The sequence below is a fragment of the Piliocolobus tephrosceles genome, chromosome 5, assembly GCF_002776525.5.
Source record: "Piliocolobus tephrosceles isolate RC106 chromosome 5, ASM277652v3, whole genome shotgun sequence".
Taxonomy (NCBI): domain Eukaryota; kingdom Metazoa; phylum Chordata; class Mammalia; order Primates; family Cercopithecidae; genus Piliocolobus; species Piliocolobus tephrosceles.
The window spans coordinates 131,884,875-131,911,866 of NC_045438.1; the positions used below are offsets into that span (position 1 = coordinate 131,884,875).

At 44.3% G+C, this 26,992-nt stretch overlaps 2 protein-coding genes across 4 annotated transcripts in view; one reads left to right on the forward strand and one right to left on the reverse strand.

Annotated features, from left to right (window-relative positions):
* The window catches only part of C5H6orf89 (chromosome 5 C6orf89 homolog), a 45,765-nt gene extending 40,728 nt beyond the window's left edge, over positions 1-5,037 (reverse strand). Inside the window, exons 1-2 of one of the 3 annotated variants that reach the window (XM_023212680.2) lie at positions 4,896-5,037; positions 442-566 (exon numbers count right to left, since the gene is read on the reverse strand). The gene's annotated coding sequence lies outside the window, so the exon portion shown is untranslated. Of the gene's footprint in view, positions 1-441; positions 567-1,462; positions 1,500-4,895 lie in introns of those variants that run through there. The other 2 variants (XM_023212676.2, XM_026448096.1) reach the window with 2 other exon arrangements.
* On the forward strand, positions 4,821-25,300 carry PPIL1 (peptidylprolyl isomerase like 1). The gene is made up of 4 exons (XM_023212683.1): positions 4,821-5,127; positions 7,657-7,811; positions 23,476-23,544; positions 24,096-25,300. Exons 1-4 carry the CDS (start codon positions 5,072-5,074, stop codon positions 24,314-24,316), a joined length of 501 nt encoding a protein of 166 aa, XP_023068451.1. The 5' UTR covers positions 4,821-5,071; the 3' UTR covers positions 24,317-25,300.
* The last annotated feature ends 1,692 nt before the right edge of the window (positions 25,301-26,992 follow it).

Genomic DNA, 26,992 nt, shown 5'->3' on the forward strand with positions numbered 1-26,992 from the left:
CAAAACCTTACAGAAGAGATAGGTAAATAAACAGTGATTTTTACCATTCATTCAACCATTTGCACAGAGAGAGAGAAGCCAAAAATCTGGTAAGAAATTCTTATCCTTTTGTCGGCATGCCAGGCTTCTGGGTTCCCTTTCCCTCAGTGGCCCCAGTGACCCAACTTGCCACACCATCGCACTGGGGGCCAAGCTGCATCATAAAGGAAAAAAATTTTTTTTTCTGACCAGAGCAAAATACATGTGATAAAACATAGACATCAGCCACTCTGCTTAGCACCCAATATCAAACTGGCAAGGTTTATATTTGCCTTCAGATGGGCCCCATCATCTTTAATCCAGTCTCTGACTAGGGGTTTCAACACGTGGGCAAGCTGGTTGCCCTGAGTAATAGAAAAGATAAAAAAGGGAAAGGAAAGAGAGATCCGAGAGGAAGCTTACCTGTGATCCCCAGGTGCTGTGAGAGATCAATGGACACAAGTGGGTCCTGCAGGTACCTTGCATGTTCACTCAGTGCTCCTGGTGGTCACTAGAAGCTCCACTTTGGATCCCACTCCTGACACCATCTGATAAAAGAAAAATTTCGGCCAAATTAAGTTTAAAGGAGTTTAATTGAGCAATGAACGATTCGCCAATCGGGCAACTCCCAGAATCACAGCAGATTCACAGAGACTCCAGGGGTGACTCATGATCAGAACAAATTTACAGACAAAAAGGTAAAGTAAGGTACAGCAATCGGAAGTGAGGTACAGAATCAGCGAGATTGGTTAAAGTTCAGTGTTTGCCTTATTTGAACGCAGTTTGAACATTCAGCAGTCTATGAGTTGTTGAAGTGCGGCCGCTGGGACTGGCCCACATTCAGCTATTGTTACAGGTATATACTATTAAGTTAGGTTTTCAAATTTGTCTGACTATAAAGCTAGGTTACAGTTCATCCACAAGGACTCAAATATAGAAGGACAGAGCCCTTCTCAGGCCATATTTAGTTTTCTTTAACAGTGTGACAGACTGCACTAAGCACTTTCAATTCATGGAGCCACTTCAACTCTATGGCATAAATAGCCCCATAACATCCTCATACAAACAAAACTGAAGTTTATGGAGAGGTTAACTTGCTCAAGATTTTACAGATAAGGAGTTGAAGGATTAGCATTTGAACCCAGACTCCTTATTCTGCCCTGTGTGTAGTGCCAAAGCTCTTAACTGCTTTCTACAAGAAATCTGCAAACAAAATACTACCGGGTTCAGACTAATGCTATAGCTACAAAGGTAGTGTGACAGTGATGTAAATGTATGAAACCAATGAAACAGAATAGAAAGACCAAAACCAGAAAACACATATATGGACACTTGATTTATGACAAAGAGGTGAAACAGAGGAGTGAGGAAAGGATAATGCTTTCAATCAATGGTGATGGGTCAATTGTATATCCATATAGAAAAAATGAAACTTGATTCCTACCTCATACCATACACCAGAATAAGTTCTAGATGCATTGCAGATCTGTATGATAAAAACAAGGCCGGGCGCCGTGGCTCACGCCTGTAATCCCAGCACTTTGGGAGGCCGAGACGGATGGATCACGAGGTCAGGAGATCGAGACCATCCTGGCTAACACGGTGAAACCCCATCTCTACTAAATATACAAAAATTAGCCAGTCGCAGTGGCAGGCGCCTGTAGTCGCAGCTACACAGGAGGCTGAGGCAGGAGAATGACTTGAACCCGGGAGGCGGAGCTTGCAGTCAGTGGAGATCGCGCTCCAGCCTGGGCGACAGAGTGAGAGACTCTGTCTCAAAACAAAACAAAACAGAATTATAAAGCTACAATATTGAGATGTGCAATAATGTCTGTCCAACACTGAGATGTTCTGCAAGAGAGAAAATGCATATGTTGGACAACATTAAAATTAGAAACTTTCCAGTGTTATATTCTGTCCAGGATATATAAGGAACTTTACAAATAAGAAAACACAGCCAAATAGAAAAATAGGTAGAAGATTTGAATACAAAAAGATATCACAAAAAGGATATCTAAATGGCACACATATGGAAAAATAATTCAACTTCATTAGTCATTAGTTGTTAGTGAAATTACTACTGAGATACTGTTATAGAGGCTTCAGGATTCCTTAATGAAAAAGACTGGCAATACTAAGAGTTGGCTCAGAAGCAGAGCAACAGCAATTCTCACAGGCTGCTGGTGCATACATAAATTGCTACAGCCACTGGCCAGGCGTGGTGGCTCATGCCTGTAATCCCAGCACTTTGGGAGGCCGAGGCGGGCAGATCACAAGGTCAAGAGATCGAGACCATCCTGGCCAACATGGTGAAACCCTGTCTCTAGTAAAAATACAAAAATTAGCTGGATATGGTGGCATGTGCCTATAGTTCCAGCTACTTGGGAGGCTGAGGCAGGAGAATCGCTTGAACCCGGGAGGTGGAGGTTGCAGTGAGCCGAGATCGTGCCACTGCACTCCAGCCTGGTGACAGAGTGAGACTGTGTCTCAAAAAAAAAAAAAAAAAAAAATTGCTACAGTCACTTTGGAACAGTCTAGTGTTAACTACTAAATTATGCATGTTACCTATGACCCAGCAATTCTGCTTCTAGGTATATACTCCCAAAAATTCATGCACAAGTGCACTAAGATACATACACAAATATCCATCACAGCACCATTATACATTGTGGTATGTTTGTACAACAGAATACTACACAGCAAGGAAAAATGAAAAATGGCCAATACATACAACATGAATACATCTCACAAACATATTGTTAAGGAAGCCAGGCACAAAAAAATATGTACTTTATAACTCTATTTATATAAAATTCAAAAACAGGGAAAACCAATCTATGATATTAGAAGGCAGAGGTGGTTTACCCTTTGGGAGAAAGGAATGGGTAATGATTGGTAGGGGGGCTTCTGCGGAATTGGAGACATTTTATTTCTTGATTTGATTTGACCCCTCATGGCTTCTGGCTAACTCCAATTTATTTTCTGGATCTCAGCCCAGGCTATCACTCCAGAGGAAATTTTTGACTGTCCAAACCTACTCTGGAGTAACCAGAGCTCAGGGAAAACTGTGTGTTTCTTTTTCTTTTTCTTTTTCTTTTTTTTTGAGATGGAGTTTCACTCTTGTTGTCCAGGGTAGAATGCAATGGCAAAATCTCTGCTCACTGCAGCCTCCACCTCCTGTGTTCAAGTGATTCTCCTGCCTCAGCCTCCCAAGTAGCAGGGATTACAGGCATGCACCACCATGCCCAGCTTATTTTGTATTTTTAGTAGAGACAGGGTTTCACCATGTTGGTCAGGGTGGTCTTGAACTCCTGACCTCAGATGATCTGCCCGCCTCGGCCTCCCAAAGTGCTGGATTACAGGTGTGAGCCACTGCACCCAACCTACTGTGTGCTTCTTATTACAGTCCTCATTCCACGCTCCTATAGCTACGTATTTATTTGCCTATCTCTCCTAGAATGTGAGTTTCTTTAGGGCAGGGCACTGTGTGTGTGAGACTCATCTCTGTCTCCTCAGTGCCAAGTGAATGGTAGGAGCTGCAGTAAAAGATTTAGGAAGAAAGTGATCATGATCTTGGGGGTGGCTTTTCAATATTCAGACATTGGAGCCTGGGAATGGCACATGCCTCCCAGGATATACAGTAAGGAACTACATAAAGTCCAGAGAAGGGCAACTCAAATTAACAACAGACTAAACATACCAAGGATTAAGACTTTTTCATCCAGCTCAAGGGCCACAGGGTGGGCATGAACTTCAGATTGCAGGAGGTGTAAAAATTATACTTTAGCATTTATCAGTTTAGAATGTAGTGTTCCGTTCATTATTCATTCAACAAAAGCTGAGCACCCTGTGCTCAGTACTGTGCCAGAAGAACACAAAGATGAAGGATGCCCAGCTCCTCTCTCAAGGAGCTGTCTAGTTTATCTTTACAACCTTGTACATCCTTATTCTTTGTTGACAATTAGGGACACTACAGTTGAACTGTCGTTAAGAGCACAAGTGCACCAGCTGTAGTACTTTAAGCAAGTTATTTAATCTGTAAGGCTCAGCTTCCTCAAAGCAAAATGGGAAAAGTAATATCTACCTTGTGGGGTTTTGAAGATTAAGCGTGAAAACACGCAATAAAATGCTTAGCTTGATGCCTGGCACATAGTAAACATTCAACCATCATTAAGTGGTGTGCAAAGCATTTACAAAGTAAGTTTAGTTACTCTATTTCACTCTTGTCTTCCCTCCAAACATTATAGCTCCTCTAATTTGCTTCTCTTCCTCGGGCCCTGCGCAAACCCTCCTAACAACTTTCAGGTACCATCTATCCCAACCAATGATGTTAAGCCTTGTTCTTGCTCTGATCCCTTTGTCCTGCTTTCTCCTGTCTCTTCCATTCTTTATCTCCCATTTTCTTCCTGCCCCTTCCCTCTCTCTTCTCCTCAGACTCCTTGTCTTTGGATTCTGCAGGCTCAGATTTGCTTTACGCCTATGGAAAAACAAGTATTTAACTGCCAAGTCTGTTTTCAGATCTGAAAAATGGGAATAATACTATCTACTTACAAAATTGTTTTGTGGAGTAGATAAGAAAGTGCAAGCACTGTGTACATCTTACAGCACCTTACAAAAATTCTTTACTGGCATCTCTAAACTGTTCCCTTTCATTCTCTGCCTCCCCTTCCCGTCCCTGCCCAATTGTGAGACTAAGAAATTCTTCGAATTTAATGTTAGGACATAACTCCAACCAGAGCCTAGCTTTTCTGGTTGTTCCCGCCTTCCATGCCTAAACGAACCAATCAGATCGCCCAGAGGGGCGCCACTTGGAGACCACCGCGAATGAAGTTTGCATTTTTCTCTGTTCTCGCGCCCAGCTTCTTCTCGTCTCCTACCTCAGCTTCCCGGCATTGGAAGAAGGGACCGTCCTCTTCCTTGTCCTGGCCACCCAAATCCTGGTATCGAAAGGGTTGAACGGCGGGGACCGGAAGTGTGCAGCAGCGGCGGGTCCCCAGCTAATCGACGCCGGAAGTAGCAATTGCTAGAGAAGCATTCCGCCGCCGGCTTCGCTATGGCGGCAATTCCCCCAGATTCCTGGCAGCCACCAAACGTTTACTTGGAGACCAGGTGAGGGGGTTCGGGCCTCTGGGGCTGGCAGAGGAGACACGGAGCCCGGGCCTCACCACGGGTCTCCGTTCCTGGCGCGTTCCTCCGGGAGGCCGGCCTCCACGTAGAGGGGCGTGGAGCAGCGGCCGAGACGGCCCCCAGAGAGTTGAGAGGGGACCGCCATCGCCCGCGTCCAAGCTCCGCGCGGTCTTGTGCTGAGGTCTCAGCAACAGCTGCCTGATTGTCCTCCTTCCTCCAGTCCATTCATTCATTCATTCAACAAGCGTGTAATGAGTCCGCAAGCCAGGCACATAGGATATGAATTCTGAGGATATAGCGGTAGATAAAACACACACAGCCCTGCTTTTAGGAGCTTATGGTATAATGAAAGAGACAGACATGTAAACATTACGTGATAAGTAGTACAGTTGTAGAAACAAATTCCAATAAAATACAGGAAGAAGCACATTTTCCCCACTATCAAAGAGTGATGTGGTAACCAGCCTGCTAGCGCCATGCCCCGCTGTATATCATCTCATTTAGTTTAATCTTAGCAACCCAAATCATGAAGGTATTATTTAACTTTCTCCCTTTCAATACTAGCAGGAGGAAACACCAGAATTTATAGATTAAAGCCTTGACCAAAGCCACACAGCTAGTAACTGGAAGAACCTCGTTTGGAGCCTGGTGTGCCCGTCTCACCTTGCCAGTTCTTTAGCTCTATTCATTCCATTGCCTCTTTGGAAAAAGCTCAAAGTGGTCTTTACAAAATAGGACAAGGAAGGGATCCTGCTCAAAAACCTTTAATAACGTCTTGCTGCTATAACAGTATAAAGTAAAAACTTATTAATCCTGACATTCAAGGTGATTTTTTTCATCTGGCCCTTGTCTACCTGCCATTCCCCCTTCAGCAGCCAGGGACCAGCTAAGGTCCTCTGCCTTTCTGTTCTTGCCCATTGCTGCTTTCAGCCAAAGCAGAGTTCTGTCAGTCCTCTCTATATTTGCTCATGCTGTTCATGCTCCCTGGCCATCTTGCCCACCTTCTTATATGGTAAAATTCTACATCTTCAGGCTCCAACCTGTAGTTTCTGAATTCTCCTGTTGGTATTTTTTAAAGTTGCAAAATAAATTGTTAAATCCAAGCAATGTGGACATACAGAGTAAGAAGTGAAAGCCACCTCCTTCCTGAAAACACTATCAACGGTTTGTTGGATGATTGTTCAGACCTTTTTCTATGTACACATAAACCTCTCTTTTATGTTTTTTTAACCAAAAAAAATGGGATCATATGATCATACTCTATGTATGTTTTTTCTGTAACTTGGTTTTCTTTCACTCAGTAATTCAGCTAGCTGCCCATAGGATGGATAGTTGATATTTTAGGTATTTCCTATTTCAAGGACATTTAAGTTGCTTCCTTTTTTTGGCGGGGGGGCTATGACAAATACTGAGATGAACATCCTTGCATATATTGTATCCTTAGGCAGTTTTGTATATGTTCGTAGAGGATACTTGGAAGTTGAAATTGCTGAGGTATGCACATTTCAGAATTGTATATGTACTTCCTGATTGTCTTTCCAAATGGCTACTTCCTGTATGTTGAAAATATCCACCAGAATGTAAGCTTCATGAGGGAAACAGTGCCTAAAATAGTGTCACACGCAGAGTAACTGTTAGTCTGTGTTGAATGGGAGCGGTGTGAAAGATGAATTGCAGTCAGGAAGGCTGTTAGCTATTTTCTAGCACATTCCTCATATCCTGATAGAGTGTTTACACTGTGCAAGGCACCGGGCATTCAGACTATAAAGAGTTGACTCAATTCTCACATCTGGCCTGGTGCCATAGCTCACATCTGTAATCCAGCACTTTGGGAGGCCAAGGCAGGTAGATTGCTTGAGCCCAGGAGTTCAAGACAAGCCCGGGCAACATGGCAAAACCCCATCTCTACAAAAAAATACAAAAAATTAGCTGAGCTTGGTGATGCGTGCCTGTAGTCCCAGCTACTCAGGAGGCTGAGGTGAGGGGATCACTTGAGCCCGGGAGGCGGAGGTTGCGATTAGCTGAAATTGTACCACTGCACTGTAACCTGGGTGACCTGGGTGACATCTTCCTATTTTCCTTCTACCGAGTCCCTACCCCCACCCAGAAACTTCTAAATAAATATGAACTCCTGATATTTTAATGTCTCTTTTTTAAAAAAATTAAAAATTAAGTGTAATAATTTTTTTCCTAATTTAGGGGTTGGTTATATGGTTTCAGATAATCAGATATATATATAGAGAGAGAGAGTATCAGAATTTTGAGTTCTCCATGCTTGTAATTTTGCTGAAAAGAAGTACCCAGAACACCTGCATGTTTTACTCAAAAAAGATAATTGGTGTTTATATTACTTGCATTGTGGTGTTTTCCTTTGCTGAGCATGAAATCCAGTGGTTATCACAATTTCATGACTTACAAGCTTGAAAATCAAGAGTCCTGGAGCAGTCCCATTATATTCCTGTCTGCCCTGACCTTGTTCTTTACTGGAGCTGTTGTCCTCTCCCCCTGCAGCATGGGAATCATTGTGCTGGAGCTGTACTGGAAGCATGCTCCAAAGACCTGTAAGAACTTTGCTGAACTGGCTCGTCGAGGTTACTACAATGGCACAAAATTCCACAGAATTATCAAAGACTTCATGATCCAAGGAGGTGACCCAACAGGGACAGGTACAGTTAAGCCAACATTAGTTTATGTTTTCTTTTTTTTTTTTTTTCTTTTTGTCTTTTTTTTCTAAAGCCAACATTAGTTTCTGAAGTCTCTCATAAATAGGCGATAAGGCAGCCAGAGCTCTCTTTTCCACTTACTAAGGTCTGTGTTGGTTGATTCTGGTGACAACTCCTTTCTTCATCAAACACACATGTGTGGAATTGACCTTTATTCCTAGGCTTGGTAGAGTTTTTCGTAACTTACATGTACTGCTTACTAAGAACAAATAATATTTGTCTGAATTATAGTGATGCAAGTAGTCTGATAATAAAAAGGAAAGACTTTATAATATTTTGAGAATAATGAAATCCTGGATTCTTTTATCGATTCATTCATTTAACAAATGGGTGTCTGTTTTGTGTCAGATACTTTTTTAAGCTCTAGGGAGATACCTATAAAGAAAGAGAATTCTTGCTCTCTATAAAGCAGGAAAAGGGTGTGGGGATGGAATTTTAGTAGGAAAGTCAAGGAACTTGTCTCTGACATTATTGGAGAAGAGATCTGAAAGAAGTAAGAAAGTGAACCTTGTAACTCGGGGGAGAACATTTTGGATGGAGGGAAGAGTAAACACAGAGGCCCTGAGGCAGGAACCTGTGCTGGAAATCATAAGGTATGATACCTTATGGGGCATGGTAGAGACTGGGTTTTACTCTGAGTAAGATGTGAGCCTTTGGAGAGTTTTGAGCAAAGGAATGCTGTGATCTGATGTATGCTTTAAAAGGATCACTCTAGGCTGGGCACAGTGACTCACTCCTGTAATCCCAGCTCTTTGGGAGCCCGAGGCGGTTGCATCATTTGAGGTCAGGAGTTCAAGACCAGCCTGACCAACATGGTGAAATGCTGTGTTTACTAAAACACAAAAATTAGCCAGGCAGGGTGGTGGGCACCTGTAATCTCAGCTACTCGGGAGGCTGAGGCAGGAGAATTGCTTGAACCCAGGAGATGGAGGTTGCAGTGAGCAAAGATCGTACCACTGCAGTCCAGCCTGGGTGACAGATCAAGACTCCCTCTTAAATAAATAAATAAATAAATAAATAAATAAATAAATAAAGGATCACTCTAGCTGCTGTTTAGAGAATAGATGTAGGGGCAAGATGTGACCACTATGTAAATAGTTGTTGTACTGTGTTGTTTGGGGAGTAATGACAAGAAAAATAGTTCTATACATGTTCAGTACAGATGCTTGATATTTTCAGTCATGGTTAGTTGAATCCATGAATGTAGAATCCACATGTAGGGAGGGCCAACTATGCTTGTGAGTAAGTAGTTGGATAGGAATATGGGGTTCAGGGAAAGACCTGGTATGGAGGTATTAATTTGGGAGTTACTGGCATTTAGATGGGGTTTATTAGTGAACTGGTGGAACACTTACTCATTTCAAGGGCCCTTGCTTCTCAGTTTGCTTTTTCTCTGCTAATATCTGCTCGTTTGCCTTTAAACAAGTTTGGTTTTCTCTGTGGCAGAGTCTTTTCTCAGTCTTGTTCTTTTTTGTCATTCTCAATTGTCTCATGATTTATCTAAACTATGTCCAGAAGCATTCAGGTTTTTTTTTTTTAATGTATATGGATGCACTTCAAAATATAGAATACATAAGAAAGCAGAGAAAAGGGGAAAAATCCTTCATAAGCATAGCTCCTAAAGATTTCTAACCATCATTAACTAATCCCTCAATATCCCACCTTTCAGAAAGGAACAGTGTTAACTTTTGGTGCCCATCATTCTAGACGTCTTTCTTTTCAGATGTCTGGTTTAAAGGATAACAAGATAAATGGAAATAGTTTCAAAAAATAGGATATATTATATATGCTATTGTTTTTAAAGCAGAACATACTACATTTAATTTCATATATATAGAACAGAATGTTTGACTTCCTACAATGAAAGATGAGGCAATTAGTACTTAAATTTCTACCCATTCTTATCTTTCCTCGACCTTAATTTTTGTTGTTAGTCTTATTATTATCTGTTCTGCACTCATCATTCCTTCAGCTACAGTGTGGGTCCTACATTTCAGTGTATTTCGTGTTCACAACTTACTTCGCTTTCACCTTCGCAAGTGCTGGAGGGCAGGATTTCTTGTCTAGTGGTTTTTTGTGTTTTGTTTCAGAATGCTCAAGGATCACAATTGTCCAGTGGTTTTTTATTATTAGAGCTGGAATGTGTTGTATTTTTAAGCTCATTTATGTTTGAGAATTTCTGCCTGTTACCTTTATACTTGAAAAGAGATATCATGCTGGCATGCTCAGCCCCCTCACTGTGCGATGCACTGTGCGATACACTGTGCTGCCTTGGGACCTCACAGAGTCCCCACCAGCAAGAAGGCTCTCACCACATGTGGCCCCTTGACCTTGGACTTCTCAGCCTCCACAACTGTAAGAGATAAATTCCTTTTTTAAAATAAATTTTTTAGGCCAGGTATGGTGGCTCACACCTGTAATCCCAGCACTTTGGAGGCTGAGGTGGGAGGATCACTTGAGTTCAGGAGTTCAAGACCAGCTTGGGCAACATAGTGAGACCCCATTTCTACAAAAAACAAAAAATTAGCCAGGCATAGTGGCATATGCCTGTAATCCTAGCTACTTGGAAGACTGAGGTGGGAGGATCACTTGAACCTGGGAGGTTGAGATTGCAGTGAGCCATGACTGTGGCCACTGCACTCCAGCCTGAGTGACAAAGTGAGACCCTATCTCTAAATACATAAATTAATTAAAATAAAAGTGTTTAAAAGGAAGAAAAAAAGACCGTAACTGGGTATACTGAGATCTTTTTAGACATTTCTGATCAATTGCCTTCTGGTTTGGTTTTTTATTGTTGTTTGTTTTTGTTGTTGTTTGGTGTTTTTGGAGACAGGGTTTTGCTCTGTCACCCAGGCCCGGGCTCGAGTACGGTGGTATAATCATGGCTCACTGTAATCTCCATCCCCTGGGATCAAGCATTTCTCCCACATCAGCCTCCCAGGTAGCTAGGACTACAGGCATTCACCACCATGCCTTGCTAATTTTTAAACTTTTTATAGAGTTGAGGTCTCACTGTGTTGCTGAGGCTGGTCTCAAACTCCTGGGCCTAAGTGTCCCTCCTGCTTCGGCCGCCCAAAGTGTTGGGAATATAGGCATGAGCCATCATGCCTAACTGCCTTCTGGTTTTTGAATATGGTTTTGGAGAATACTGAGGCCAGATTTACTCCTTCCTTCAAATCAGGGGTAATTTTTTGATTTCTATTTCTGAATATTTACTCTGTTATACTTACTGGATTTTCTATTTCAGGAAATTAGTTATTTGTTTCATCACCTTTGCCTTCCATATTTATTACATTTCTTTTGATTGTGTGATAGGATTTTTTTTCGTTTTTTCCTGTATTCACTAAAATAATCTCAGACCTTTACTCTGTGCCTTACTCAATTTTCAGTCATGTCTATTTTGTTCTTTACTGTTCTAGTTTATCTATTAGCTCATTACTGGTGCCATTTGGATCTAAATTTGTTTCCTTTGCTCTGCAATCTTTTCATCTTATTCTGTGGTATATTATCTTGTCTTTGAGCTTTTGTTATATTAGATTTTTACTTCTCTTGAATCATCCATAGCTTGATTGAGATAGCCATGGAGAAGCCACTTTCTCCCAGGCTGAGTTCCTGGGTTTTCTTTTCCTTCCTCCCCTCCTTCTTTCTGTCCTTCTGTTGGTTGTGGTATGTTTGCCTAGTTTCCATGCCATTTGTTTTCATCTTATCCATGCTTGATGTCAGCACCTACATTATCCCCACCTTTTACTTGCTCAGATACAGTGTAAGTGGAGTCTCCTTGTCATTCTCCCTACTTATGTGGAACTGGTTGTCTTCCCCACTTCAAATGTTAGGTTGCTTTCTCTCTATTCTGTTCTACCCTGAAGAGGTGTGGGAGAGAACCAGAGCTCAGCTCATGCTGAATGAGCCCCTTGTGGGAGGGCTAGCCTCTGTTCTGTCTTTCCAGACTCCATTAAAATCTTGTCCCAGAGCCCCCTCCACCAGCCAGTGGTGTCCCTCTGTCACCACTCCAGGATCTGGGTAGTCCTCAAGGATGACCCAGCACCCTGGAAGGTGGCCAGCCCTGCTTGCCTGCCCTGCCATTCCCGAGCATCTGTGATATGCATGGGCTTCTGCCCTCAAGGGCTTTCCTTAACTTTTTCAGAGCTGCTCACCCACTCACTCCCCTGTTGGCTTCTCACAATTGGAGGGTATTTATGAGAATCTCATCATGACATTTCTTTTCTGGTTACTAGTTTCAGGGAATACAGGTGGAAGAATTTTCTATTTTTTCCTCTTGGCTGACTCTTTTTACAGTTTTAGCATGTTTGTTTCCCTTATTTGGTTAATGCTGGTGAACTTTTGGCTTTTTAATTTTTAATTTTTGTGTCTTCACTTTATTAGGTGTTGGGAGCATGTGGTAAACGTGCCTGATAGCAATAACTGAAGCATACCCTTAGAATGACCCTGTATGGCAGGCGCATCTGAATGTGTGTTCTGAGCTAGGGAATCCAGGAGTAGCCAACCTGGAGGTTCCTTCCTTGTCTATAAAGGGACATCTGAGCCCCTGGCTCGTCCTTTGAAATATGGGCCGCACACAGGTTGAGGCCCCGAGTTTTGGGTTGAGTGAAGTTTGCCAGGTGGAGATTGTTAGGGAGAAGATGCTAAGTGGAAATGCTATGTAAACTGCATGCTTTTTGCAAGCCATTGTGGTTCTCCTGTCCAGCCCGCCACCACTGGACTCTCTCCCCTCTATGTAAGTCCCCAATAAAACCCCATGTCTCATTTGCTGGCATTAGGTCTCTTCGGCCTATTGAACCTGGTGCCATCCCCATTGGAGTCGATAGGGGTTCAGCACAACAGGGAGGCAGAGTCTAGTCCTGCTTCATTCTACTTTCTTTGTCTGAAAGGGTTCCATCGATACGTCGATGTACTTTCCTGTCTTCTTCCTCTCTCCCCGTCATGTTGTTATGAAATAAATTTTAATTCTTAATACCAGTGAACCGAGAGTCCATGATGAGGGTACAAGTATTGGAAGTGACTCAGGTGTGAGTTGCTCATGCCAGAGCTTTTCTATATTTGTGTAGTTGGTTCATGATCCTTCATAATGTCACATTTCCATGGTGTAATTTTAATGAAATTGAATCACTCAAAAGATCTTCAAATAACTGTACCCGGCCTCAAGTATAATGAATGATTGAGCAGCCCACTGGCAAGTCTGTGGTGGAAGGCAAACAGGAGTTAGGCTCTCCTGGGTCACTAGTTCATATTTTCTAGCTGATTACGTGACGCGTTTTTTGCTAAACATCTTAGATGGGCAGCAAATGACATCCTGGGCTCTTCAGCAAGTTGATGTACCACTTCCATTCCTCAGTCTGACTACTGTGGAACCATTCTTTCCACATGCTTTCTTATAATACATCTTTGCCAGATACTTTTGTCAGTTCAAATACCCTTTGACTTCCTGCTTCATTTCATTTTAAACCATTTTTCTACCTTCAACTTTCCCATATTATAATAACTATAGGGGCTCTTTCCTTAGCCCTCTGAGTGTCTTTTATCTGTTTCTACTAACCTTTCTCTCCTCTCTGTAAGACAGAACATCCTGGCAAGCTCTTCCTTTAGCTCTTCCTGCTCTGCACTTGGCCTCACAGTGCTCACCAGCTGCTGTGATTAATTATATGCTGATTATCCCATGCGTCACTCTCACTTTGATTTCATCTCTCCTCTTAGTAGCCCCAGGAACACCTGAAATTTAACGTGTTGAACAGCAAGCTCTGTTAATTTTATTCATTTGATGAGTATTTGCCAAGAGTCTGCTGGGTATCCTGTGCTATTCTAAGGCCTATGAGAAGCACTTAAGCATTAAAAGCCAAGGCATTTTCTTTTTCCTTGCAGTTCCCTGCCCTGCCAGGAAACAAACTATTCATTATAAGAAACAACTAGAATGGGGTAATATAAATATGCAAATGTATGATAGTATGATGTGGATTATATGTATAATATAGGTTGGAGTAATTCATAATAAGGGGAAAAGTACAATGGAGTGAGATTAGGATGGGAAGGAGGCATATGCGAGATGGGTCTTGGGAAGTAGAGGGAAGGGCATTTTGGATTTAGGAAGAAGAGTGGGTACAGGGCAGGAGTGACAGAGGCAGGGGTAGGGAGGGAGCCCACCACCCCAGGTGTCACATCTTCCACTCCAGACTGGCTCTTGTGACATCACCCAGCCACCTCTCCACACCCAGAACAAATGCATCAAATGTGATTCTAAGGCCCCTACCAAATTTATAGATCTCCGAACTGCCTATTTAGGGGACAGTAAAGAGCAGTTAGGGGGCCAGTTAATGGAGACTCCTAGACAGAGGAGCTCAGATTTGATTGAGCATGACTCAGGGACCATTTGGGACTCTTGAGCCCAGCTGGGATAAGACATATCTGAGGAAATTTCGTCCAGCTGTGGACTATGGCAAGCCAGTGTGGTGCAGGGTGGAGAGCAGGACTGTGGAGCTTGGGCTTACCTTGTGCTTCACATGAACACTTACTAAATGTAGAGGAGTTGCGTTACCCTGCTGAGCCAGCTCACCTGTCTGGAGTGTGGTTACACGCACCTCCTAGGCTGGTTGTGAGTAGTAAATGAGCTGATGTTGGTACAGTGGTTAGCATGGGCTTGACACAAAGTGGGAGCTCAAACAAATGTGACTTTTATTTATTTTGATTGTTAATTCATTTAGCAAATACCTATTAGACTCCTTCTGTAGGCCAGACACTCTTCTAAAAGCTGGGGATATAACAGGGAATAAGAAAGCCCTTGCGGAACTCTCATTCTGGTGAGAGATGGAGAATGAAAAAGTACATAGTAAACTATCAGGGATGGCAGATGATATGGAAAAAATAATGTACTGCTGGGATGGAACAGGATTTCTCAACCTAGGCACTATTGACATTTAGAGCTGGATGATTCTTTGTTGGAGGGGGTGCAGTCCTGTGCATTGAAGGATGGTTAGCTTCATGCTGGCTTCTACCTACTCGATACTGATAGAACCACTCAGTGTGACAACCAAAATTGTCTCCAGACATTGCCCACTGTCGCCAGGGGTCAAAATCACTCACCGTTGAGAACCACTAGGCTAGAGGGTGAGGGAGGGGCTGGTTTGGAGAGTGTGGTTAGGGAAACCTCTCTGACAAATAGAGCATTTGAATATAGTTTTGAATGAAATGAAGTGGTGATCCATGAGACTGTCCAGGCCAAGGGCACTCCGAAGAGAACAGCAACCGGAGGCCTTAGACCAGAGTGTGCCTGGCAGGAAACGGCAGAGGGGCTAGTGTAGCTGGAACACCTGACAGAGTGGCGGGAGAGAGCTCAGAGAGTAGCAGAGTGCCCGATTGTGGGGGGTCTTGTAAGCTGTGGTGAGGATTGTGGATTTTGTTCTAAGAGTGATGCAGTGTTGATGGAGGGTTTCAAGCAGGGGAGTGCTGCGATTAGGCTTGTTTGAAAAGGATCCCTCTGGCTACCTTGTGAAGAATAGAGGGTGGGGAAAGAGGGAGGCAAGGCTGGAAGCAAGGAGACCAGTGGGAAGATTTTCTTCTTATTCAAGCTGGAGATGGTTGTCGTTTGAACTAGGGTGATAGCAGCTGTGTTAGTTCTGGTCCTCTGGGAAGCAGACACCAAGATAGAAGTTTATTGGGCTAACACCTGTGAAAGATAAAGGGGCGGGGAGCCAGGGTTGGAAGGGAAGGTCTTCACATAGCAGCGCAGGCCTGAGTAACACCTGTGAAAGCAGAGGCGTGCAGGAGGAGCAGCTGCCAGTGAGCAGCTAGGAACACCAGGAGAATGTGGAGCCGTGGAAGCCAAGGGAAGACAGCAGCTCAAGCAGAAGGGTGACATCGAGTGTGGATCAAGTAAAGTGAGCACTGAGGATTGACGACTGGGTATAGCCACGTGGAGGTCACTGGCGACCTTGACAAGAGCAGTGTCAGTGGAGCAGTGAGGGGCAAAAGTCTGAATGGAGCATGTTCCAGCAGGAATGGGGAGAAGTGGAGACAGTGGGTGTTGACAGGTTTTTCTTTTTTTTTTTTTTGAGACTGAGTCTTGCTCTGTCACCCAGGCTGGAGTGCAGTGGCCGGATCTCAGCTCACTGCAAGCTCCTCCTCCCGGGTTTATGCCATTCTCCTGCCTCAGCCTCCCGAGTAGCTGGGACTACAGGTGCCCGCCACCTCGCCCGGCTAGATTTTTGTATTTTTTAGTAGAGACGGGGTTTCACCGTGTTAGCCAGGATGGTCTCGATCTCCTGACTTCGTGATCCGCCCGTCTCGGCCTCCCAAAGTGCTGGGATTACAGGCTTGAGCCACCACGCCCGGCCGTTGACAGCTTTTTCAAGGAGTTTTTCTGTGAAGGGATATAGAGAAATAGGATACTTGGAAATAGAGTTTTGTTTTTTAAAATAGGAAATATCAATAACATGTTTAAATGCTGACGGGAATGATCCATTAGAAAGAGAAAAATTGGTCTACTAGAGGGGGAGGTTGTAGTTGCTGAGTTCTTTAAAGGTGAGCAGGATTGGGTACTTGGTGGTGGGATAGTCATGGACAGTTTATTCGCACAGTGTTTTAGGGAAGGGAGGTGGGTAGAGGTGTAGGAAGGGAAGGGGCTTTGGTGGTGAGAGCACGTGAAAGTTCTCTTCTGAAAATTCCTTCTTCTCAGTGAAATAAGAAGTAAGGTTCTCAGGCCGGGCGCGGTGGCTCAGGCCTGTAATCCCAGCACTTTGGGAGGCCGAGATGGGCGGATCACGAGGTCAGGAGATCGAGACCATCCTGGCTAACAAGGTGAAACCCCGTCTCTACTAAAAAATACAAAAAACTAGCCGGGCGAGGTGGCGGGCGCCTGTAGTCCCAGCTACTCAGGAGGCTGAGGCAGGAGAATGGCATGAACCCGGGAGGCGGAGCTTGCAGTGAGCTGAGATCGCGCCACTGCACTCCAGCCCGGGCGACAGAGTGAGACTCCGTCTCAAAAAAAAAAAAAAAAAAAAAAAAAGTAAGGTTCTCAAAGAGTGAGAAGCAGCGAGGGAGTGGTGGAAATTCGAGAACAGAGGAACTGAATAAACCCAGGCAGGCTGCCTCCTGAGGTGGCACTTTGAATCATGACCAGCAGCTGCTTCTCAGAGACCATGCTTGGGTTACCTCAGTTAAAGGGGCTCTTTATCACTGACACTGCTGTGTGTTTGCCTCATGTTATACATTAAATGGCTTCCAGATGCTGTCTCATTTACTTCTCATAACAAGCCTGTGAGACATAAGTGTTACTGCTACTCCCATTTTGCAGACGGGGGAACTGAGGCTTGGAGAAAAGTGTCTTGGTTAAGGTTAAACAGTAATTGCTGGAGGCAGAACTGGAATCCAGATCTCTCTGACCCCAAAGGCAAGTGAGAAAGGGAAGACCGCATCTTTAGAACCACAAAGCCCCTTGGAGGACTGGGGCATTGTTCCCGTCTGGTATATTAACAAAGTGATTGTGTCAAGTAGCAGTGCTTTTGGCTACAAGTAACAGAAAACCTAATCCCAGGGGCTGTTTTTTCTTACACAACAGAACGTCTGGAAGTGAGCAGTTATTGTCATCTCTTCACCTGCCCAGAAGAGTTGTCAGGGATCTGGGCTTGCCATATCTTTCCACTTCATTCGTAATGTGTTGGCCTTTGGTCTTGAACTTGTTAGTTTTATGGTTGCAAGATGACTGCTGCTGTTCTGGCATCACCCTACTTTCAAAGAAGGAAGATGGGGAAAGAGCTGTAGATGAAAGACGAAAGAGTGTGTTTGTCTGTTTTTATCAGGAAAGCTATAGCTTTCTCAGAAGCTTGACTCAGCGACTTCTGTTTATATTGGTAAGTCTGAACTGGGTCATCTGGCCACGCCTGTCTGCAAAATGGACTTGTCAGCACCTGCCTTTTTTTCTCTGAGGTTGAGGCAGGCTGTGGAGGAGGAGGTTGGGGATGCTCAGGAGACTGCTGACGGACAGTGTCTGTTAGAGGCTCTCTTGCCAGAAGAGAGGCTTTGATTGGTCAGTTACCCTCTGGTGTCAAGTGACCCACTGGATCTCCTTATAGGCCACTGCCCATCTGTGGGACTGGATATTAATCTATTGTCCCATCAACTGTGGCGTGGGAGGGGCCGGGACAAGCAGCACCAAGTATGGTCATCTTGGTGTAAGACACTGCATCATGTCCCATGCCTTAGACATCATTTTGACAGGTTTCCACAGTGACTAAGAGGAGGAGGAAGGGACATCACAGGAGTCATGGGGACAAGAAAAGGGTTTTTTTGCATTTTGTGTTTAAGAAACAACACAGGCCGGGCACGGTGGCTCACGCCTGTAATCCCAGCACTTTGGGAGGCCGAGGCTGGCGGACCTGAGGTCAGGAGTTTGAGACCAGCCTGACCTCAACATGGTGAAACCCCATCTCTACTAAAAATACAAAATGAGCCAGGCATGGTGGCGAGTGCCTGTAATACCAGCTATTCGGGAGGCCGAGGCAGGAGAATCGCTTGAACCTGGGAGGCAGAGGTTGTGGTGAGCCAAGATGGCGCCATTGGACTCCAGCCTGGGCCGCAAGAGCAAAAGTCTGTCTAAGAAAAAAAAAGGAAAAGAAAAAAAAACACACACACACACAGATCATAAAGAAGTTAAGGAATTTTAACTGCAAAGGTTCTGTGCACTGGAAGGTCCCATTAAAAGAATGAAAAAAGTTAACTGGGAGAAGGTATATGCAAAACATTCACTGACAGAGGATTACTGTCCATAATATACAGTTGAGCCTTGACCAACATGGGTTTGAGCCATGGGGGTCCATACAGGTTTCGCAGGGCCCGCAGCGGGACTTGAGCATGCAAGGATTTTGGTGTCACAGGGATCCTGGAACCAATGCCCTGAGTATACCAAGGGATGACTATATGTATCAGCTCCAAAATGTCATACCACTGAGTAGCAGTTCACAGAGGGGACAAGCGAAGTAAGCCAGTGAACATGAAATTATGCCAAACTTCAGAGAAATGCAGCGTAAAACACCACAAGAGGTCTCGCACTTCTCAGACTGACAGAAGGACCTAGAGCAGTAAGAGTGAGAGTGCTGCGGGGAGGGGTGCACATTGGTTCATCCTTTTCAATAAGGCATTTAGAAAAACCTAGCAATGATGAAATACTCAAACTATGACCCTATGTATCCCCTGTGTGGTATTGGCCCCCGAGAGCTCTTGCACTTGTGTTTCAGAGACAGTATAAGACTAGTTTTTATAGCATGGTCGATAATAGCCAAAACATTGGAAAGATCCTCGGTATCAACACCAGAAAAGATAAGACAGAGCATTATGGTCATGCAGTGAGGCTAACACTACAGACATCCGCCTGGAACAAAGTAGGTGAGTCTCTCAAACAGTGGTGAGCAAAAAGCTATTTGCAGAAGAATATATAAAGTGTAATACCACTTATGTAAACCTAAAAACATGCAAAACAGCAATACTTTTTTTTTTTTAGGGATACATATATGTGTAGTAAGGAAGAAAATGCATGGAAATGCCAAATTCTTGTCAGACTAGTGGTTACCTGAGAGGAAAATGTGATTCTTTGAATCAGCTGTTAGCTCTTAGGAAAATGAGTGCTGGGGAGAGCTGCAGTGGGGTGTGTGCATGGGGTCTTAGCTGGATTTGCAATACTTTATTTCTTGGGGGCAGAGGTGGTCATAGATGTTGGTCATATTATTCTTTGTATGTTTGTGTGTCTGAAATAAATACATTGAATAAATGATCCCAAGAGACGACAGAGGTCAGAAGAGGAAAAGAATCTCTCTCTTTTTTTTTGGAGACAGACGGGAGTGCAATGGCGCAATCACAGCTCACTGTAGCCTCAACCTCCTGGGCTTGAGTGATCCTCCTACCTCAGCCTCCTGAGTAGCTGTAGCTGGGACTACAGGCACGCACCACCATGCCCGGCTAATTTTTGTAGAGACAGGTTTCACCATGTTGCCTAGGCTGGTCTCAACTCCTGGGCTCAAGAGATCTGCCCCCTTCAGCCTCCCAAAGTGTTGGGATTACAGGTGTGAGCCACTTGCACCTGGCCAGAAAAGAATCTTGAACGTTCTTTTCTAACCTGTAATCAAAGGTTAGAAAACAGGTCTTGGCCAGGCGCGGTGGCTCACGCCTGTAATCTCAGTACTTTGAGAGGCCGAGGCTGGCAGATCATGAGGTCAAGAGATGGAGACCATCCTGGCTAACATGGTGAAACCCCGTCTCTACTAAAAATACAAAAATTAGCTGGGTGTGGTGGTGCACGCCTGTAGTCCCAGCTACTCAGGAGGCTGAGGCAGGAGAATCACTTGAACCCAGGAGGCAGAAGTTGCAGTGAGCCGATATCACACCACTGCACTCCAGCCTGGTGACAGAGCGAGATTCCATCTCAAACACACATACACACAGAGTAGAAAACAGGTCTGTGCCTATCTTCATTGTGTCTGTGCTAGACCAGGCACAGAACCTGCAAAGCTTCCAAATTGTTGACTTTCTAACTGATAATTGACATCTGCGTAGCATGCTCTGCACTGGAGAGCTCTTTAATCATTCTCTATACCTCTGCCACCTCTCACCTATTCCACGTGCCCAGAGGAATGTTTGAATTGGAATGATTTGTCTTTCTGACATTTTGCTGCAAACCCTACTGAGCTGAATTGGGTTATGAAAAGATAACATATTATGAGTAAGATATTATGAAAACTCTGCCTGTTGAGTAAAGGGGGTCTCCATGCTCTTTCCTCCTGTCTCCTCTGATTCCCACTTCATCTGTGACTCTTTTTTTAATTTTTTTGAGACGGAGTCTCACTCTGTCACCTAGGCTGGAGTGCAATGGCGCGATCTCAGCTCAGTGCAACCTCCACCTCCCGGGTTCAAGTGATTCTCCTGCCTCAGCCTCCCAAGTAGCTGGGATTACAGGCACGTGCCACCACACCTGGCTAATTTTTGTATTTTTAGTAGAGACGGGGTTTCGCCATGTTGGTCAGGCTGGTCTCAAACTCCTGACCTCATGATCCACCTGCCTCGGCCTCCCAAAGTGCTGGAATTACAGGTGTGAGCCACCACGCCCGGCCCATCTGTGACTCTTGACCTACCTATTCCTTAATATACTTCTTGTTTGTGGTGATGTTTATGTGATGGTTTTCCATTCCTAGAGGGCAGAGCCCTGGGGGTTTTGTTCTGACAGCCCTCAGGTTGCAGGGATCACACTTTGAAGGCTCAGGCCACAGATTGACAGTGTACTACTGAACTGAATCCTTAGCTTGCTCACTCAAGCCCTGCACGCAGAGCCTGGCCTCTGTGGCATCTGGCCCCACAGCCCTCTCCCTCTCTCTAGTCTCTGGTAACCCCAGCCAGGAACCTTGACTCTAGTGGTTGCCAAAGGACCAAGCAAAGGGGAGGATCAAGTCAGAAGGAATGTATTGGTTATATAATTGCTGTTTGTATACTGACAGGTTGGAATTTTTGGAATGAGTTTTACACAGTTTAGTATGGTTCAGTGTTTTTCCAGAAGCATAGGTAGCCTGGGCCAAGTGGGAGGTTTCCCCTAGTCTGTTAGGATTCACCCCCATTCTTGTTTGCATGAGAACATCATTTTCTTCCGGAAAGGAAACGGGGGCTGTGACAGGCTCCCTGTGGTGAAGCCGACTAAAAGGTAAAGCAAAAGATTTTTACCATGGAAACACCTTAGCCATGCCCAGGGGCCTTGGGGGTGGACTTGGTGCTACTTTTATAGCAGGCAGTAGAGGAAGTGAGCTGCCAGCACTGGGCTGTGGGGGAAGCAGAGTACCCATTGATCAATCCAGTGTTTACTTTGTTCTAGGCTGTTTTGTCATGACCGTTCAACTTGGAGAAACCAATGTAGTTCAGTAAGGCATATGATTGACTACATAATTGATTAGTATTCGTTAAGAAAGTTACCTCCTGTTATGACATGTTTTCCTGTGAGAAAACCATGTTTAACTTACATCCTTTTTTTTTCTTTTTTTTTTGAGACAGTCTTGCTCTGTCACCCAGGCTGGAGTGCGATGGTGTGATCTCAGCTCACTGCAACCTCCACCTGCTGGGTTCAAGCAGTTCTCCTGCCTCAGCCTCCCAAGTAGCTGGGACAACAGGTGTGCGCCACCTTGCCTGGCTAATTTTTTTTTGTATTTTTAGTAGAGACGGGATTTCACTACGTTGGCCAGGCTGGTCTTGAACTCCTGATCTCGTGATCTGCCTGCCTCGGCCTCCCAAAGTGCTGGGATTACAGGCGTGAGCCACCGCGCCTGGCCTAACTTACATCCTTTTGCTCTTAGAACAAAACCTGCCTGAGCTTAGGATATCCAGTCCAGCACCCTGCTCTTGTGGACATAATATAAATAACATTTGGTGATGATGCTGCTAGCAAATAATTCCCAATCCCATGTTTCTCCATTTTCTCTGTATTCCTTTATTTAGAGTCAAGGTTTTGCCTCTTGCCTAAACTGGAGTACAGTGACGTGGTCATAGCTTATTGTAACCTCAAACTCCTGGGCTCAAAGCAATCCTCCTGCCTCAGCCTCCCAAGGAGCTGGGACTACAGGCACGTGCCACCCACCACATCTGGCTGATTTAAAAAATTTTTTTGTCAGTCAGGTGCAGTGGTTCATGCCTATAATCCCAGCACTTGGGAAGCTGAGGAAGGAGGATTGCTTGATGTCAGGAGTTTGAGACCAGCCTGGGCAACATAGTGAGACCCCATCTCTTAAAAAAAAAAAAAATTGTGGAGTCAGTGTCTCGCTCTGTTGCCCATCTCAAGCTCCTGGCCTCAAGCAGTCCTCCCATCTCGGCCTCCCAAAGTGCTGAGATTTTAGATGTGAGCCACCACACCTGGCCCTGTTTTCTCTTTATGATGTACTGCCTCACCTCTCAGTGACTCTGCCTACTGTAATGTCCCTTTCTGCCACATTGCCACTTACCACTGTCCCTATTTCTCCTTCAGCTGGATAGCTTTAACTTAAATGAATTTTATTTTCCATCATCTAGGTTAAGGGTGGCAAATAGGTTTCAACTCTTGGGCTATTACTGATTAATTAATAATGGCTGCCTGAGTTCTGGGTTGGTAACATTCAGAGGCAAATCTAGCTCAGCAGGGAAGAATACTGATTGATTAGCAATGTCTGTGATGGGCACAGGGTTGGGACTTGGGGCACTCATGTCTAAAATACTCATAAAAATGTTAAAAATCAAGAAACCTCTTAACACATCAGATTATGAATGGTGGTTATCTCTAGATGGTTAGGTTACAGGGGATTTTAGTGTTCTTTTGATAATGTTCTATGTTTTCTACCTTTTTGATAGTGCACATGTATTATTTTAATGTGCAGGAACATAGCATTATTTTGAAAAGGAAAGTCTTACCGGAATGAAACCAATGACTTGAATATGCTATTAGTGCTAGATTCTATAGTTGCAATATGCCTAGCAGTGGGGTAGGTGTCACTGCCTTTTCCTTTCCTCCACTCTGAGAAATCCTTTGACCCTGGGCCATCATTCTTGCTGTGAGATAGAATGTGTGACTGACTGATTCATGTATCATCTTCTAATCGGGCAGGTCGAGGTGGTGCATCTATCTATGGCAAACAGTTTGAAGATGAACTTCATCCTGACTTGAAATTCACGGGTAAGTGTATAATTTGGCTGGACTGGTTAGGAATGGTGGTTTTAAAAGCTCACTCTTTTGGCCATGATTCAAGGTGAATGCCTGACACCGTGGCATGGTGCCAGATAACTGCCCAGCCATGGCGCCACGAAGTGCCCTCGTGGATTAGAGAAAGCGGCGCCTCTCACAAAGTTCTGAGCAATTCTGAGTGCTGGTCAGGGTGTTCTAGACTCAACTATTTGTTAAAGGTCATAGGATATCACAAGTGTCCTCAAAGAAACAGGAAACCTTGCTGGGTTTTTGAGGGCAGTCAGGAACATGGTCCACAGTTAGTGAGGAGCATCAGGAGTCAAGGCTGGGGAATAGGTGAGGATAAGGAAGACGAAGTTGTCAGAGTAGTGTAGTGATGGCCTTTGTACAGGGCAGAAAGCCTGCCCTGAGTGGTTGTCCGGGTCTGGACAGAAGCCAGAACAAAGTCCTGGCTTCTTTTTCATCCCTAGGATGGGACAGCAGCTCTACACTGGACCTGTGGGGTTATTTATACTCTTTCCTTTCTTCCCTTTTCCCACTAGGGGCTGGAATTCTCGCGATGGCCAATGCGGGGCCAGACACCAATGGCAGCCAGTTCTTTGTGACCCTCGCCCCCACCCAGTGGCTCGACGGCAAACACACCATTTTTGGCCGAGTGTGCCAGGGCATAGGAATGGTGAATCGCGTGGGAATGGTAGAAACAAACTCCCAGGACCGCCCTGTGGATGATGTGAAGATCATTAAGGCATACCCTTCTGGGTAGACTTGCTACCCTCTTGAGCAGCTCTTCTGAGATGGCCCCAGTGGACCAGCTTCCAGATTACATAGAATGACATGTAATGCTAAATTTCATTTTGGCTTTGCAAATCATGAAGCTTAGGAGGCCTGGGGTCTTGGGTGAGTTAGAGATGGAAGTACATTTTAATAGGATGCTTCTTTTCTCTTCCCCCAGTGCCTAGGTTGCCAGAGCATTTGCACAAATGCCCCTGTTTATCGATAGGTGACTACTTAATACACGTGACTCATAATGCTGCTTCTTGTGCATGTCTGCTCTGATATACTTCGAACAATGTAGCAGACACTGTCATTTCTCAGTGGTTTTGCCTAACCAAACTTCTTCCTAAGGAGATTTGTATTCTGACCTACACTGCAGTCCTTCATTGTTGACAGCCACAGAATTCCAAACCAAGTAGTGTCTATCAGCCCTTTTAACTCTGTGCACACCCTATTTCAGTCTTATATTTGTTCTTCTAGGGAATGTATGCATCTCTATATATATGTTCCCTCTCAAAACCAGAACATCAACACTGCTGTTTCTGACACTTCAGATATCCCACGCAAGCCACATTGAATTTTTGCCAAATGAAAAATGCATCCAACAATCAAGTTTCTAAGAAGGTGTCAAGTGGGGAATAATAATGTATAATAATCAAGAAATTAATTTATTAAAAGGAAGCAGAGGCATTGACCATCTTTTTCCCAGAGAAGAGGAGAAATCTGTAGTGAGCAAAGGACAGACCATGAATCCTCCTTAAGAAGTAGTCCTCTCAGAAAGGAGAAGCGCCACTCAAGTTCTTTTAACCCAAGACTTTAGAGAAATTAGGTCCGAGATTTTTATATGTTCAGTTGTTTATGTATAAAAATAACTTTCTGGATTTTGTGGGGAGGAGTAGGAGAGGAAGGAAGTTAATACCTATGTAATACATAGAAACTTGCAAAATAAAATGCCATTGATGGTTGAAATTGCTGCTGTGGTCTGATTCTAAATATTGTATGAGGTTCCAGTGGTCATTTTAATCCCAGTCATTTTAAGTAGTATTGCAGAGATCGTATGTTCAAGATTTCACATCATTTTAGGCTTGTGGATCTCCAGTAGACTTAAGAGCAATTCTAACTTAAAAAGGGCAGAACCAGAGAAAGAAGTTAAGTGACAGAAATTGACATTTCTGAGTAAGGGGTGTATTAGTCCGTTTTCACATTGCTATAAAGACACTACCTGAGACTGGGTCATTTATAAACGAGAGGTTTAATTGACTCACAGTTCCACATGGCTAGGGAGACCTCAGGAAACTTACAATAATGGTGGAAGGCAAAGGAGAAGCAAGCGCCTTCTTTACAAGGTGGCAGGAGAGAGAGTGAGCACAGGGGAAACCACCATATTTAAACCATCAGATCTCGTGAGATCTCCCTCACTATCATGAGAACAGCATGCAGGGGGAAAATGCCCCACGATCCAGTCACCTCCCACCAGATCCCTCCCTCAACACAGAGGATTACAATTCGAGATGAGATTTGGGTAGGGATACAGAGCCAAACCATGTCGGGGGGATTGCCTGTAAGTGAACCAGGTGGATATGCTAAGAGACCTGCACCATCCCTGGAATTTGCAGAGGGCCCACCTGCACATTGTTACGGGACCAGAGGCAGTATTTGTTGTGGTGTTTGCTTCCTTAAGCTGGTAGCTCCTTGAAGAGGGGATTATAACTTTAGTGTTTCTTACTACTAGATCAATTTTGGAAACGGTGATTTACTTTATGGAATGGCCAAACAAGGTTCTGTTCCCCAAGCCTTCCCTACCTTCAACCTCTTTCTCTACCTTTCTCTTTTCTGTCAGTAGCAAAAAAGCAAAACCCAACAACAAACTATATAAATGACTTGGTAACTTCCCAGAGATGGTTTTTGTATGGAAAGTAATGTTCTACACTCTGGAAAAAATAGAAATATATTTCTTTCAGCCTGAACTGGGTGGACATAATTGGATCTGCCTCTGAGAGCAAGGAATAGCACCTGTTCACTAACCTCCCAGATTCGTAATCCTGAAAATCTCCACTTTCATCCAGGGCACGGGGGTGGGGGAAACATACCATGGCTACTCTGAAGCAAAGAAGGTTCTGCATGCCTTGGGAGGAGAGCCATACAGGCACAGTTCCTTGTTTTTGGAAAGGGACACCAAATACATGTCAAGGCAGTCATGTGGGCCTGTACCAGTTTTCATAGAGGATATGACCTCAAAGAGTGAAGCTTGAATTGCCTCACAATTTGTGGTTCTGCCAGTTAGCCAGAGTTGTAGAAGTTCCTGTTTCCTTATAAGAGAAGCTTGTCTAAAAGGAATCCTGCTTAATTCTTTGGTCATATGAGTGTTTACATCCTGTCAGGATTAGTACCATTGAGACAGGTCTCATAAAAGTGGGGTGTACTAGGGATAGCTCATTTTTGTTACATCTCGTCAGAGTGAGGATAGCTTATCAGGAGAAAGCAAGGATAAGTTTAAAACTTGTATAGAGATGATCAAAGATAGGTATGGAGGACCACCGAGGGCTCATCAGGGCACAGGAGAGATACAGCTCTCTGCTGCTTCTCATGTGGGAAGAGAAAGAGATTCTAGACATTTGGAGAAGACGTAAAGTTGGAAGTAGATAAACCAGTGGAAAAGGCTTTC

Coding starts and splice junctions, on each gene's coding strand:
- PPIL1 (XM_023212683.1), top strand. CDS start 5,072: ATGGCGGCAATTCCCCCAGATTCCTGGCAGCCACCAAACGTTTACTTG. Junction 5,128..7,656: donor AACGTTTACTTGGAGACCAG/GTGAGGGGGTTC, acceptor CTCCCCCTGCAG/CATGGGAATCATTGTGCTGG. Junction 7,812..23,475: donor AGGTGACCCAACAGGGACAG/GTACAGTTAAGC, acceptor CTAATCGGGCAG/GTCGAGGTGGTGCATCTATC.